Source organism: Pochonia chlamydosporia, chromosome 4 (genome assembly GCF_001653235.2).
Source record: "Pochonia chlamydosporia 170 chromosome 4, whole genome shotgun sequence".
Classification (NCBI taxonomy): Eukaryota; Fungi; Ascomycota; class Sordariomycetes; order Hypocreales; family Clavicipitaceae; genus Pochonia; species Pochonia chlamydosporia.
In genome coordinates this window covers 2,440,204-2,454,957 of record NC_035793.1, presented here as the reverse complement: position 1 = coordinate 2,454,957, position 14,754 = coordinate 2,440,204, and the positions used below count along the sequence as shown (strand labels likewise).

Here is a 14,754-nt window from a genome sequence, read left to right as displayed (position 1 = left end):
CTTGTACATTATCCATCTAGATCTAAGTGACAGACGCCCAGCCACTGCCCTGTGCTGCGTTTGTCCACTACTTCATTCTCATGGCGAGATTCCACGGATTGTTGACCGTCACGAGTTAGAGAAACCCGACATTAACCCCCAGCATTGTCGAGGTCGACCGATACAATCACAGCTGTCCATAGACTGATCTCTTTCCATCAGCTAACTAACGTCCGCTGTCGAGGATCCGTCAACCTTCATGCTCTCGTCAGTATGTATAATCCTTGTGATGTAATTTGGCTGTGAAGTAATACCGAATAATTTTGACATCTTTGTCAAGGCGGGCCCGGCCCTCAATGGCATTTGGAGTGATCAAGATGTATTGTCTGGAGACGGAGCGACGAGCCGCATCCACCTTGTATCTCCAATGTTAGCCTGACGTTATCTCGGCCCTTCAGCCATCCTTCAGGCAGGGAAGGCTCGTGTGCAATTACTCACCAGCATGTTAGTACTAATGGCTCTGTTAACATTGTCCATGAATACATCAAATTCGTCCAAGCATCGGATTGGGGAGCCAATTGCTTCCCAGACTGATAATAGCATGCAAATCGAAGAAAATGATTTCTCGCCGCCAGATAGGGTCTTGGTATTCCGACCCGCAGAGCTTTTCCTGGTCTCATCTGGTTCAATATGGATGGTAACCTTTCTTCCACGATGGTCGAGGTCAATTTTACCACGAAACCCGCGTTCACTAAGCAGATAATTGAACTGAATTCGTATTCGAGCACTAATTTGCCGTTGAAATTGTCGCCACAGATGAAGTCTGTGCTCAATGGCACGCTTTAGGGACATGATCGTTTCATCAACATCTTGTGTCTGTCGCATGACGCTCTCGTATTTAGAGGTGGCTTCGTTTGCACGATCATATATCTGTTGATCGGATGCTCCAATTCTAGCCTCGCGCTGAGCAAGCTGCTCACATATTTTTTCGTACTTCTTCTCGATACTTTGGTAATCCTCGCCCTCTGGGATGTGTACACGACCAGGTGCTACCTCTTCAGCTTGTCGGACGAAGTCTTGGACTTGGTCGGCCTTTTCGTCCCGCTTTGACTCAGCCCGATTCAGCTCAAATTGCTCAATATCAACCTTTTCGAACGCATCGTTTTTCTTGGATACAGCTATCCGTCTCATTGAATCATAACTTTGAATCTTCGCGTCCGATTTATTGACACGATTTTGGAAGTCCTTTTGCTCATCCCTTGCTGCATCGAGATTTCTCTTGGCCGCATCGGATTTGGCTCCGAGCTCTCGCTTTGCTAATTTGAGGTTGCCATACTGGTTGCCAAGCTGGGTTTCCTCTGTCTGCTTAGCTTTTAGCTCAGAACGCAGCAGATATAGACGATCATCTACACCCTCAAAGCTGTCCAGTTCCTCTGCGGCCTTCTCTATGTCAGCTTGAGTTCGACGAAGATCATTTTCGAGCGTTTTGATGCTCTTTTTCTTATTTTCCAACTCTGACTTGGCTTTTTGAAGAGCTTGCGTGGCTAGCCGCTCCTCCACATTCACATCCCTCAGCTCCAGTCCCAGTTGCTTCAGATTTTCCTTTTGTAGAGCCAGTTGCCGAGCAGCATCGGATTGCATCCGGGGCCGCATACTCGATGGGATCACAGGGCTAGTTCCTATCGTGCCGCCTCGATTCGTGATTCGTAGTCCTTGCCCCCTTTTCCCCTTTCCATCGTGAAAGCATATGCACGCAGCGACATTTCGAGGGGGGCCGTTGTCAATCATGATTTCTTCAGCCCGTACTCGGTCCTCCACGAGAATAACTTTCTCAATCTGGTTATTAATGATCAACTGGGACCGAACTAGTTCTTCATCAAACTCCAGCACGCGTAAAATTGAATCAAACTCGTCGGCGGGTTCTTGGGACTTCGTATCAATCCGTCCCCCATATGCAATGTACACTGGCGGAGGCTTTTTCATGCCAGATTGACGAATCAGGCCTGACAGACGAGATTGGTCCTTTTTGCTTTGTACAACAAAGGCGTTCAAGGCTTCTCCGAGTGTCTTCTCTAGGATGCCCGACCATTCCGGCTTAATCAGCTTGATATGAGCGCCCAGAGGTCCTAACGGCTTGCTGTCAAATTCTGATTCTGCTGCAACAGTTCTCGCAAGCTGCTTAATGTCGGTATCGAATCCATCATAGATGGACCCGGTACTCTTCTCGAGTTCTCTAACTCCTTGTTGGGCAGCAACAATATCTTTCTTTTTCTGATCCCTGTGGCGTTGATGTTTCTTCATAGTCTGCTCGATTTCTACAACTCTGGATTGGAAACCTGGTAGTTGTTGCGTACAATCTTTGATCTGTTGGTTGAGGTCTGCCTCACGAGCTTGGGCTCGCTTGTGCTCTGCTTCCTTTTCCGCACGGGCAGACCCAGAAGATTCAACGAGCCGTTCCTCCTCTTCTCGAATTTTTGCTTCATATGTTTCAATGTCAGCCTTCACCGTCTTGAGCCTGCTGAAGGCATCCCGCTCTTCAAGATGCAGCTCTGTCAGGTCTTTCTTGGCTCCAACATATGCCGCCTCTACAGATGCAATAGTCCCCTCCATCGCAGTGTAATCGTCATTCAGCCCTTCTCGAGCTGTGTTTGCCCGCTCAAGTTTCTGTATGACATCGTCTAGTGCCTTTGTCATGTTCTCACAATTTTGTTTCAGCTGGTGTATGCGTTGCTTTCGAGTCTCCAACTCGGTCCCTTGCCGTTCTAATGCTTGTTCTTGTTCCACAACCTGCGACCAGACAAGTTGATTCCGGTAGTGTCGAGCCCTTTCCCGCAGGCTATTGTTCCTTTGTACGGTCTCGGCTAGGCGTTGGGCGTCCTCCATCTCCTTTTTGACATGGTTAATCTTGTCGCCCAAGTCATCTCTCAGTGTGATGGTTCTGTCCAATGTGTCTTGAGACATTTTATAGTCGTTATCAAGCTGTTCCAATTGAACACCTGACACAAAGTACTTGTATTTTTGTGTGGGAGTCGCGGAGTTGAGAAATTGTCTGGCATTATCTTGGGAGAGCACAGTCAGCGGGTTGCCCATTTGCAGAGCATACCATTCGGATATTTCATCCACTTCTTGCTTCTTTGTGGATATAACTCGGCCCTGGTCATTTTTTATCTTGAAGCCACTGCTTCCGGTTTTGGAAAAATGGCGCTCGACAAGAATAGAATCCCCGTAGATATCATGCTGGTATGAATCTGATCCGGCATTCTTTATCTTGACCACAAGGCTGCCATGAGCCTGACCTTCCTTCACGAAGGACTTCAGACTACCCCCCCTATTGGTATCGCTTGCTTTCCCTCCAAGACACAGCGTTAGTGCGGTCAGCACTGCGCTCTTGCCGCTGCCGTTTTCGCCAACGATGAAGTTGATCAGGGGACCAAGCTCCACATGTAACCGCTCATGGCACATGAAGTTGTAGCAGGTGATACTCTCAATAATACCGCTCTCCGCTGCCATATTCTGGCCAACATTAGTCGGGCGAAGTTTGAGCTTCTGTGTAGCTTGCAGGTCGTCTTTGTCTGTATTTTGCAGGTGTTTGAAACCGGCATCTCGCATTATTTCGTACTGCGTCTGGGGCGGGGAGTTGGGGGTATCGGTGTCGCCGTTCATTTCCTCGTCCTCAGCATCATCCTCATCATCCTCATCCTCCGCATGTTCTTCGGTGCCCGAATTGCCATCATGAGTGATTGACCTTCTGACGCGGTCGTTGCTGGCGTCAGGTGATACTCGAAGTCGTTTCGCCTGGTCATTCCCGTTAATCCACGAGTCGGCAGCAATGAAGAAGCCTCTCTCTTACAAGTCGGTTCTCATTTGCCGAACCAAGTCCGTCTCCAGAATTTTCCACATTCTCTTGCAGATGTTCGCCGTCTACAGCCGTCCTGACCCGCTTTGAAGCCATGGTGAGAACGGATAAGGAGGGCAAAAGATTATACTGGATCAAACTCGTCGTAGTTTTGTGATGGGAGAAACTGTAACCTGCAGTACCAAGAACCGACTGTCAAGGGTGACATTGGGGATGGCTGCTGTAGGGCATCTCTGAGAATCTTGCCCTGTGAATATGAGGCTGTTGGATCATGGAAACAGTGGTGGCCGACCAGCTGCTGGGTGACGCGACTATACGTGTCGAGGCGCGGGGACGTGATGGGGCTTGGCAAGTGCATTCAATCTCGAAAGGTACCAGACATGTGCTCCGCGACCTTCAAATATTGACATGGAACATTGAAGGGTCTGGTCCAGTCAACTTGGCAGGCCCTGGCGGATCAGGCTCCACAAGCACATCGACAGGGAAAAAAAAGCCGGACCAGTTGACACCGGCATCTGGACTGGGACACCAGACAACAGTGTGCGGTCCCAGTGCCCACATGTCTGGTACTTCCATGTCAAGTTGGCCGCCAACATTGAAGGCTAACATCACAGGACATGCACACTGCAACCAGCCTGATCCAGATCAAGGCCCAGTCGACCGAGGTGCCTGCATGTAGCGTCAGTCAAAGTTCATGTTGACGCTGCACTCAATACAGAACGTCCTGCATGTATCGTAACATTGACGATATATTTGATTGACCAGACGTTACAATCACGCACCGGCTCCCGCGACTAGAGTATTGCCCCCATCGTCTTGAGAGCTGCAGAATTCTTTGGCGAATCAAGTATTGGGTACATGAGCTTGACGATTTTCGGCGGCGTAGAAACCCTTTTCCTGACTGATTTTCATCTCAAATTTCACACTCACAGCAACCAGCTTGGGCGTGAGCATTCGGCCCATATCCAAAGTTCTCCAAATCATCTTGGAAAACGACAGATGATTCACGAAGCATACATGTTGTGCACTATGTAAAACAACATGAACGATCAAGTCCCTCCTATCCTCCCAGATCTCAACTCTGGCCGGGGCCAAATTGCAGAAAACTGCGCCGAGTACTATTTATTTCTTGTCAAGGAACAGGCAAATAACCAGACCCAGCTTCAGCAGCTGGAAATACTTCGAAAGGCTGCAATCAATCTGTGCAACAGCCTTACTAATGATTACATTTGGCAAAGGGATGGATTTAATCTTGAGCTAAAATCAAGTCAGGGTAAGCACCCCCAACCATGGAAGAATCTCATCGTCCCCAAGACAATTTCCAAGCTCTGATATCTGATTTCTGATTTGTGATCGCAGGCTTGACATATCTATACGGAATAACAGACTATGGCGATGCTGTTGAGGATGAATGGCTCATCGTTTTCATGCTACGTCAACTGACGGAATCATTTCGTGACTTATGGGTGCGAATCGTGGATGCGGACGGCGAGATTTTACTCATTGAGGCCGCTAATACGCTTCCCAAATGGATTACTCCTGAAACAGACCAAAATCGGGTATGGATTCACGATTCCAAGCTATTCATCATACCTCCATCACCAGCGGCCGATGCGCTACAAGTTGGGAGTCCCACCACCATTACCTTGCGAAATGCAGTTGACTATATCAGAACTAAGCCAAATGCTCTGGTTAATTCTCCTCTGATTGAATCGGAAGCCTTCTACCGGCTCGAAAAGTACCCCGACCACATAAACCAATCTATGCATCACTCTCTGGTTACGATCCCAAGACGGCTCGCCTCTATTTTGCATGCAATTCCGAAATCTGTCTCATTGGCTGTTGAGATGTTCTATCTACGCGATGCCATCACATTGAAGTCAATCACTTCACCATCTGCGCCGCTGGCATTCCCCCCGAAAGACTTTGTCACGACCAGTGTTCAGTTTACCAAAGTGCTTTTCGCACAGCTCAAGTCACAACATTTCGAACCCCCTCTAAGATGGGAGGCTTTTATCAAGGACGCTTCGGAAACATCTCTCTCCGATCTGACAAGTCCGACACGACGAGATATGGGCATGAAGTTGACTTGTGGTTACGAGATGCTCTCTGTAGACGCAGAGAAAAGCAGACATCGGGTTGTCCGAGAGCTGGCCCTCCTTCTGCAAGACCTTGCTGACGATGGCGATGCGACGTTACCATCAGATGCCGAAATTGGGGCTTGGCCAAATCACATGCGTGATGACCCCGAAGATTGGATGGACATCAATTATCAAAATTTTGAACGGGAATTAGATGGAAAGCGCAGAAATGCATCAAGGGTCGGAGATCCGGACTTTGGGGATTCGCAAGCCCAGAATGACCTCAGAAAGATAGTGTCACGGTTCGATGCGTTTCTGAATGATGACAAAGCTGGCCTAGACGGGGTCGACCCGGAGGGGATGGAGGGTGACGATGTCGAAAACTCCGAAGATGACGATGACGACAGTGAGTTTGAGGATAAAGCAGTCAGCTTTGATGAGGAGGCATTTGCCCAAATGATGCGGGAGATGATGGGAATACCTGGGAAAGGTAAAACCAGTGATGCACATCCTAATCATTCTGAGTCGGACTCGCCAGGCCAACTCACAGCAGAGGATGTTGGCCCAATTTCCGATGACCTGCGACAACTTTCGTCGCAAATGGAAACTGAGCTTAGACGGCATGGAGCTCTTAGTTTGAAACCAGAAACGCACAGGCAGCTCAATAAACGACACAAAGATCAGCTGGAGAATGGACAACCGCAAGTCAGAGCCAGTGAAGCAGCTGAAGACGACGAGGAGGAATTAAACATCGACTATAACCTGGCCCAAAATATATTGGAAAGCTTCAAGGGCCAGGCGGGAATGGCCGGACCCACGGGTAATATCCTTGGTATGATGGGCTTTACGCTACCGAGAGACGATGACGATGTAGTACGGAAAGCCTGAGTCCGCACGAACTCACGTCTTCAGATGGGCAATGGCGTCAGCAAACGGCGCAGTTGTTGTAAGAGGATACATGGTCAAGAAGGTATTATTTTCATCCCAAATGAATGTCAAACGTAAAATTTCCTAGCCAAGGCTTAGATTTGCGGTGCTTTCAAGTGATCAAATCGATCAATTAGGTTGGCCTTTGCCGCTTTGCGGCAGAAGTAGCCAAGCTTGGGCGAGCATGTATCTTTCTGCCTATGTCATCCAAATCATCCAACCTAGCTATTGCTTGTATGAGCCTGCGTCTGGCCGGAAGTTCTCGGTCATCACCGTCGACCGCGACTCGATAGTATTCTGTTACTATACTAGCAATCGAATGGTAGCAATCGTACAATAGTCGGCGCACGTTTGCATGCCGGAAATCGTGTGCCAATTGCATTGCCTGCTTTACAGCTTTGGGCTCAATGTCGCAACTTTGATGTATCAGCCCATCCCAGACATCAGGGTTGTGATCCCTGGTCAGCACAGATGTGAACAAGACATCCCCAAAGACGCTGTTATACCAGTCCTGAATCCCCACAACCTGGGGTATATCTTGGCTCTCTTGGATAGCATTTGTCGCTGGTACTGCTTTCAGTGTACTTTCTGGGTCCTCGAATTTGGTAGCAGTTTGGCTGGTTGCAGATGATACTACGGTTGTATTTTGAGACTTTTCTGACTCAACATTTGGTTTGTCTTGTCGTTGCAAGGAGCCTCGAAAGTCCCGTGCTCCTGAGTTGCCGGGTAAGACGATACAGGTGTTGGAGTTTTCACCTGCATCGAGTATTACCAAGCATGGCACCGTAACCTCGTCAAGTATATGCCTGAAGCGGCTTGCATGGAGCCGAATTTTTTCATATTCCAGCGACAGAGTAACGTCCTCTGCGTCTCTCAGTACAGACTCGAGTAGCAAGTAAAAAGCATCGGACCAACAAGCGAATACGTTGCTATCTGCGGTCTCATTGTGAGGTTCTTTTGTGGCCTTGACGGTGTTGTGGTGCATGTTGCAAGACTCCAAGACAGCTGAAGCGACTCCAAATTGTTCGATCGGTGACTGGTACGCGGATAATTCTCGAATCAATTGTCCGATCTGGAAGTCGACACACTTTCGTTGCGCCTTTGACAATGGCCTGCTAAGAGACGAAATGACGGAAGAATCCGGCCGTTTTGTTAAAAGAAACGCAACGTGGTTCGGAAATTTTGCCTGTCCGTGCTTCATGACTCTTGGTAAAGTATTCTTAAACTTCAAGCCATGTTCAAAGAGCCTATCATTTTTATGATGGTCTTGGGGAGGCTTAGCGGCTTCGTTTGGTGTTCGCCGCTCTTCAACCGTCTGCAAATTGAGACGGGTGTTACATAGCCACTGCAGTAGCTCAGCTTCAGATTTAAGTGATGTATTCTCCAGGCGGAGGAGCTTCGACGAGGATGGAACAAGTGTCAAGACTAGTTGCTCATTGGTACTTGACGTCGCAATGTAATGTACATGAAGTCTGTTTCGAGGAATCAAATCAAGGCGTTGCAAAGTTAGCTGTCGGGCGGCTTCGACGCCTAGGGCCGCCCGAAGTTCGTTCATTCCTCGTCTACTCCTGCTGATAATCTTGAAGCTGTGAGGTAACGCGAGGGATTGGGAACACGGTCCGAAGATCTCTGTGGTACCACGTCGTGACTTTGTCCGGGATGTTGGGCGTAAAGGAAGAGGATTGATATGACAGCCTACATCAAGTAGCCTCAACACTCAGTGCATCTCAAAAGAGACAGCGGAACCCGCTGCATGGATGCTCCTGATGGTAGCTTATCAAGCCAGTAGATGCTTGGGTATGTGAGATATTGGACCAACAAAAGCAAACCCCCTGTACTGAAACGGAAGGCCAAACCTGTGTCTCTTTGTGATATTTCATACGAAAACTTGCTTGTTGGTGGTCTTTTGTTGTGTTGATGAAGGGTGCTAGTGACAATAGATTCGCTGAACCAGGAGGGAGGGAGTCAGTCCAGCAGGGACGTTCTGTGGGTCATTTGGCACGGAAGACGCAGCCGGCCAAGCCTTCTCGGATATGAATGAGATCAGGAAAAGTGGCCAAGGAGAGGAATTGATTATGAATATATTTTCCCTCCTTGTCCTGCTTATGCGTACATGAGTCGGTGTACGGCTGGGCAAGTTGAACGATACGTCGCCCCTCTGAGTAGGTGTGCCGCTAGGGGTTAAAGATACAGGACTTGCTGATAAGACAAAAACGGTCGCTTTGTGTTTGTTCACACACAATGTCCCTTTACTCTTCACGATCTCCAGCTGCGTCTTGGAGTCTAAATTGCTCAGGAGCCTCGTTGCCATGTTGCTCTTTTCCGGCCGGGATAACCTTCAAGGTCTCTGTACCGTCGCCGCCATTTGAAGTGTGAGAACACTCATTTACAAGTTGAGTCTGCTAGTCAAAGTACGCTACACCACAACTCTCCCACGGCATAAGGCAGAAGCAAGAGCCAGCAGGAGCAAGCAGGTGGGGAGTTTTCTGGTGGTTTCATGAGACAGTCAGCAGAGTTCACCAGTTAAAAATATAAAGGACCAGATTGCATGGATCAAACAGGATTGAAACCCACCAGGGTCACATCCCTAGATATCTCTGTAGAAAGCAATTTGCCCACAAAAAGCCCTCCAACAGGCTTATTGCCCACCGGACGAGTGAAATCCGAATGTTCTGCCAAGGATTCCAAGTCGTCACCTCTTGGTTGTTGTTGTCAGACTCCAGTTCAAGAAATGGTCCGGGTCATTCATTACCACATGGCATGTCGGTAAAGCTGGGCACAACAACATGAGGTGTCATCATTGGCTTACTCGTAGCGAGCCCGGATCTCACCAAGGTTGTTGGCGTGACACCGATTACATACCCGCCCAAATGCCGTGTCCTTGGAGCGGGAACCTGAGAATCTGTAAAGACAAAGTCTGATGGGCAACGGTAAGCTGGTAGTTGTAATGAGATGAATCTTGTCGATACCAGTCAAGCCATTGGTCGCTTTAAGCGAGACGCTGACGGCCACATTCCGCGGCCCACCAGACCAGACCCAAATGGAGGGGGTTTTAACCGAATAGCAAAGGGCCTATGTATTGTGTTCTCTCTCCTCTCGTTTTAACCAACACACATCAACAAAGGCACATGTTGGTGAAAGAACCTGTTTGGCATGATGTCAATGTCTGTCATTCATATTGAGTACATTCATAGACCTTCACACCCTTCAATTCGTTCTCTCCACTGCGTAGGCTGAGGTTTCAATCCGATAGGTACTTCTGTTACGCCGTGGGTCTGACTCCTGTCTATTCCTTTCATCGAAATTGGTGTGCTGTAGCAAGAAAAAGAATCTTGGAGTTAGTGGGCTGTGAAACTGCCCGTACATTATCCCGAGTACTAAGTTAGTTATCTGCTTCTTCTGTTCGATAAATTATTATGTCTTGGGCCTGCCCATTGAAGCAATATCACCGTCGCGCTACTCCAAGGCTCGAATTTGGCAATGAAATGTTCGCTCAGGCCTGTCGTATTGCCTCCGTGCAAGTTACAGATGTTTATATCCCTTCTAGCCGACACACAATTCCGCCTTCGCCAAGTGCTAATTATATTTCATGGTCCATAAATTGCCAACTGCTTTACTGAACTAAAAGCGGCATTCTAGGTCGCCGCTTCTTCCGCTAGGGGGCAATACTATAGAGTGCATTCATATTGTAACGCTTGAGTGTTTCCCATTCTTTTCCGTCAACCACCGATATGCCACAAAAGAGCTTCACCGTGCAAGGTCAGCTGCAGCTGTCGAACGAGAGGCAGGGTAAGAAATGAAACAAGAACAATACATGCCTGGAATATTTCCACTAGAATCACCTTGTCCGGCTTGCTGAGGTTGACAGTGTGTTTGACATTTATGAGACCTGCAATCTTCTTGATGACTTCTTCTGATTTGAACGTGACATGATTGCGGATGTTATGTCTAATGGCATACTGTGAAGAGGATGAAGATATGGTTGCTCTGGTTAACGGCAAAGAACATCACGAGAAAAAATAATTGGGTCTTGATACTTGGCACTTACCGTATATGGGATTGATGAGGGCGATGGTGTTGATGGACAATGTTGTTTGACCTCGTGTGCCTCGTCTGTATCTTCCGGAGTTAAGTCGAACCAAGGAGCTAGCACAGTACGTGCTACTTTGACGATACCACTCTCTGTGGCCCTGTCCATATCGAACACAGGTGTAAGTCGGTTGATATACTTACACTTCCGCTGCCTCGGATCTTGGCAGTCTCTCGCGTCTTCGCACATTTTCCTCGCCAACAATCCAGGTTGAATGGGGTCCATCGTTTTCATGAAAAACAAACATTCTATATTGAGCGACACGGGTGTGAACGTTTGCCTTGAGTGTGGTGCCTCTTTTGACTTCATGGCGCTCAGCTCAGCTTCAATGGACGCCTCGATATCAGCATCGGCATCCACTTCTGCACTATCTTGGTCTGTTGTTGGGAGATCAATGCCATACATCGTCTTGCCGTACTTTTGTCCATGATTAGTTTCATCAGCTTTAATCCATCACAGGCGGATGGAAGTGAGCAAAGGGCCAGGACATGGTGGTGATGCACAGGACCGTCAGAGGTTGATCGGGGAAAGAGGCAATACGTCGAAATCAAAACTGGCTCGTACCTCTATACACAATTCCTTGAACTCTCTAATCGCCTTGTATTTCATTCCCCTCGCATACGTTACCCAAATGCCTTGATCTCCCACGGCAAGTGTTGTTCCTAATTCCACTTTCTCGGTGGTCTTGGCCATCTGATGGGGAGTCTTCCACCTCCCAGAGCTGCCTCCCTAGAAGTACCACCCAACCTAGGTCAGCATTGGCTATTTCATGGGGACTGACGCCCTCATGACCTCGAGACTAGCGATATCTGCCTCTCATACCTTGCTTCTCTTCTGATTCGGTTGGCTACTGCCCGCCGGAGGGCCATCTTTGCGTTTATGTGATGTAGAGTTCATTTTACTTCAGAAAGACACACGGAGCAAAGGTAGGGAGGGATCTGAGGTGGCGTTGCGACTGGTGAGATGGGTTGAACTGGCACGAATTTATTTCCTCATTCTCTGATCTTGGCTTGCAGTGTTGTGGCGCGACTTTACAATATTTAGTTTGAACAACTTTTTTTTTCTTTGGGTCCTCCGAGTGCCACTTATCTATCGCCACAAAACCGCGTACTCGCTAGCAGTATAGGGTAGGTAGGAAAAACAAGAGGACGACAGACACCTCATTGCAGCATCTTTCAAGTTCGCTCTTTGCAAGAGTTGACTGTTGTCGGCGTCAACATATATGTATGGCCACTGCTATGCTTTGTCTAAGAAGAAATTTTTACTGGTTCACAGCGAGGTACGTGAGTGTACTGTTGTGGTTACAGGGAGTCAGGTGCCAACCCAACAGAGATTCCTCTTCCCAAGGCAGTTGGGGATTCAATGTGATACAAACTATGGGTGTCATGTCAGCGTGGCTACAAATAAGTGAAGTCGTCTTTAACTACCCAGGTACCTAGGTCGAGCTCGTCTACTCTTATTACAAGCCCCTATTGTCTCTTTGCATTTGTCTGGGCACTGGCCTCGGCCGTCATAACCAGCGCTCTTGGTGCATCCTTCTTGGGCATATGTACTTCGACAAACTGCATTTTCTCCGCCGCCTTAAAAGTAGGATCAACGAGCAATTTGTTCAATTCGTCCTTTGTCCTGACAGCAACTTTTCGAGCCTTTCCGCTCCCTCCGAATACATCAACGAGACCCTGGTTATCCCATTTAGCAATATCGTTGTAGGTAGCATCCATACCATGGATGAATCGTTCAATGGTAAAGCCTTCGTTGCAGATGACGAAACTTAACACAGGTCAGCACCGCGCTTTGGTAATCGTCTCCCTAATCTGGAGGGTAAGTAAACTCACATAATCGGATTAAGCCCAAGGCGAATCATGGTGCTGAGCTCCTGAGCGGTTAATTGAAACGAACCATCCCCCACAAATAAAATAGTCCTTCTTTCAACGCCCATGTCTCTGGCAGCAAGTGCGGCTCCCTGACAGGCGCCTACTGACCATCCAATACTACCCCATAAAACCTGGCTCAATGCTGAGACTCCAACGGGGAATTTTGTATCCCAAATACCGAAGTTTGCGGTCCCCGTTTCCGTAATAACGATATCCTGGTCAGCCAGGAATTCACCCAGACGCGGCCAGAACCATGACTGAGTGATTGTCGTCGACGTATCGTGATTTTCCTTGACCTCGTTCCGAACTCTTGGAGTATCGCGGACGCTGAGCTTTTTTGGATCAATTTGGCTTGCAATCTTTTGCAAGACACCCCTCATTCTCACACCGGGATATGTGGAATACCGGACAACACAATGATCACTGTGAAGATCGATGCTGTTGAGTTGTGAGGTTCTGTAAGAGAAACCGGCCGTGTTGAAGTCACTCTAGAGAATGGGTGTTAAAGAGCTGTCAGATTTCAGGTTTCTGGAAAAGAACAATACACACCTTAAGCGCACCGATAGATATAATGAGATCGGATGATTCCACCATGTCCTTCACCTCGGGTGGGTGAGAGCCATTTCCGGCATAGACACCGCCAAAATTATGGTGCTGCTCATTAACGGCACCCTTGCCCATCGGAGTCACAAAGATGGGCAGATTGGACTTCTCGGCAAGCTCATGAACCTCTGCAAGAACACGGTGGCGTATGGCACACGCGTCGATGAGCAGCAGTGGATGCTTGGCAGCATTGAGGTACTTCATGATGACATCAACAACATAATCCTCCTTCTCTGGATCATTGCACGGCTCAGACAGATCAATTGGTTTACATAGTCGATGCCCCTCGACCTTGGCCTGGACCATGTCTGTGGGAAGAGTGATGTAGACTGGGCGGGAATGAACCCAGCACTCACGCAAAACATGGTCGATTTGGTCTGCAATTTCCGATGGACTGTTCAGCTTAGCAACTTGGCATGAAATCTGCGCGCTCATGTTGGCAAAAACGTTGAAGTCTCCGTTTCCGAGGGTGTGATGCAGAAGCATGCCATCTCGTTGGGAGAGAGTCGACGGATATCCGACAATATGTACAACGGGTATATGCTCGGAGAAGGCCCCAGCTACGCCATTTATGGCAGATAATTCCCCTACACCGAATGTGGTGATGAGGGCACCGATCTGCTTCACGCGAGCATATCCATCCGTAGCGTATGCTGTCACAATTCCCAGGTTAGAATTCTCTGCCATTCCCCTAGAGTTTTTGAGCCGTGAGAGGCACTTGACGGGTCAAAGAAGATGCCGTGGGACATGTTGAGCCGAGGACGTCTGTCTAGTGGTGCCCATTTTATGCAAGGAAAGCCTCGGAGGTCGAGTGGCCTACTCACCAGCATTAAGCTCATTAACACTGCCAACCCATCTTAGACCACACTTTGGAAGACAGTCGAGTGCAACTAAGTTATAGTCACCGGGGACGCCATGCACCGAACGAACGCCGACTTCATAAAGCCGCCGAAAAAGATACTCCGAGACGTCAATGGGACTGCGGAGGCTTTGAACGCGTAGGTCGGTCATGATCTAGACATCCGTGTCCTTCCGAGAAGGCCACGGCTTTCGCAGCTTTGGTGAAATCGCCGTGGCTGGCCCTGGAGGGTAAATCACAGGAGGAATTTAGGTGCGTAGCTAGATTGATAAGAATGCAATGGTGAAGACGAGCACAGTCTTCCAGGATTGTCGAGGAGAGCAGTTGGTAGAATGAGATGTGACATCCCTCTTCTGAGGAATGGGGCAATAAGGGTATGCCCACATGTATCCTCTCAATCTGTCGTCATGCTGATATAAAGAGATAAGGGGCAGGCCGTCCGAAGGCGGCCTTCTTGGTGTGTCCTCATTCTCGTCTATCAAAGT

At 48.5% G+C, this 14,754-nt stretch overlaps 5 protein-coding genes across 5 annotated transcripts; 1 reads left to right on the top strand and 4 right to left on the bottom strand.

The window, feature by feature from the left end:
- Positions 1–247: 247 nt before the first annotated feature.
- Positions 248–3,931, bottom strand: VFPPC_08171 (DNA repair protein Rad18; the record flags this gene model as incomplete). Its single annotated transcript, XM_018286923.1, has 3 exons — positions 248–394; positions 478–3,774; positions 3,830–3,931. 3 exons carry the CDS (start codon positions 3,929–3,931, stop codon positions 248–250), a joined length of 3,546 nt encoding a protein of 1,181 aa, XP_018143724.1.
- Positions 3,932–4,876: 945 nt separating this feature from the next.
- Positions 4,877–6,804, top strand: VFPPC_14353 (SGT1 domain-containing protein; the record flags this gene model as incomplete). Its single annotated transcript, XM_018292122.1, has 2 exons — positions 4,877–5,108; positions 5,195–6,804. The coding sequence occupies 2 exons, from the start codon at positions 4,877–4,879 to the stop codon at positions 6,802–6,804; spliced, it is 1,842 nt and encodes a 613-aa protein (XP_018143723.1).
- Positions 6,805–6,976: 172 nt separating this feature from the next.
- Positions 6,977–8,398, bottom strand: VFPPC_14352 (hypothetical protein; the record flags this gene model as incomplete). The annotated part of the gene is made up of 1 exon (XM_018292121.1): positions 6,977–8,398. The coding sequence occupies one exon, from the start codon at positions 8,396–8,398 to the stop codon at positions 6,977–6,979; it is 1,422 nt and encodes a 473-aa protein (XP_018143722.1).
- A 2,100-nt stretch (positions 8,399–10,498) lies between these two features.
- Positions 10,499–11,338, bottom strand: VFPPC_08170 (THUMP domain-containing protein; the record flags this gene model as incomplete). Its single annotated transcript, XM_018286922.2, has 3 exons — positions 10,499–10,588; positions 10,662–10,802; positions 10,886–11,338. The coding sequence occupies 3 exons, from the start codon at positions 11,336–11,338 to the stop codon at positions 10,499–10,501; spliced, it is 684 nt and encodes a 227-aa protein (XP_018143721.2).
- Positions 11,339–12,402: 1,064 nt separating this feature from the next.
- On the bottom strand, positions 12,403–14,421 carry VFPPC_08169 (pyruvate decarboxylase; the record flags this gene model as incomplete). The annotated part of the gene is made up of 4 exons (XM_018286921.1): positions 12,403–12,703; positions 12,769–13,295; positions 13,357–14,063; positions 14,235–14,421. The coding sequence occupies 4 exons, from the start codon at positions 14,419–14,421 to the stop codon at positions 12,403–12,405; spliced, it is 1,722 nt and encodes a 573-aa protein (XP_018143720.1).
- Positions 14,422–14,754: the final 333 nt, after the last annotated feature.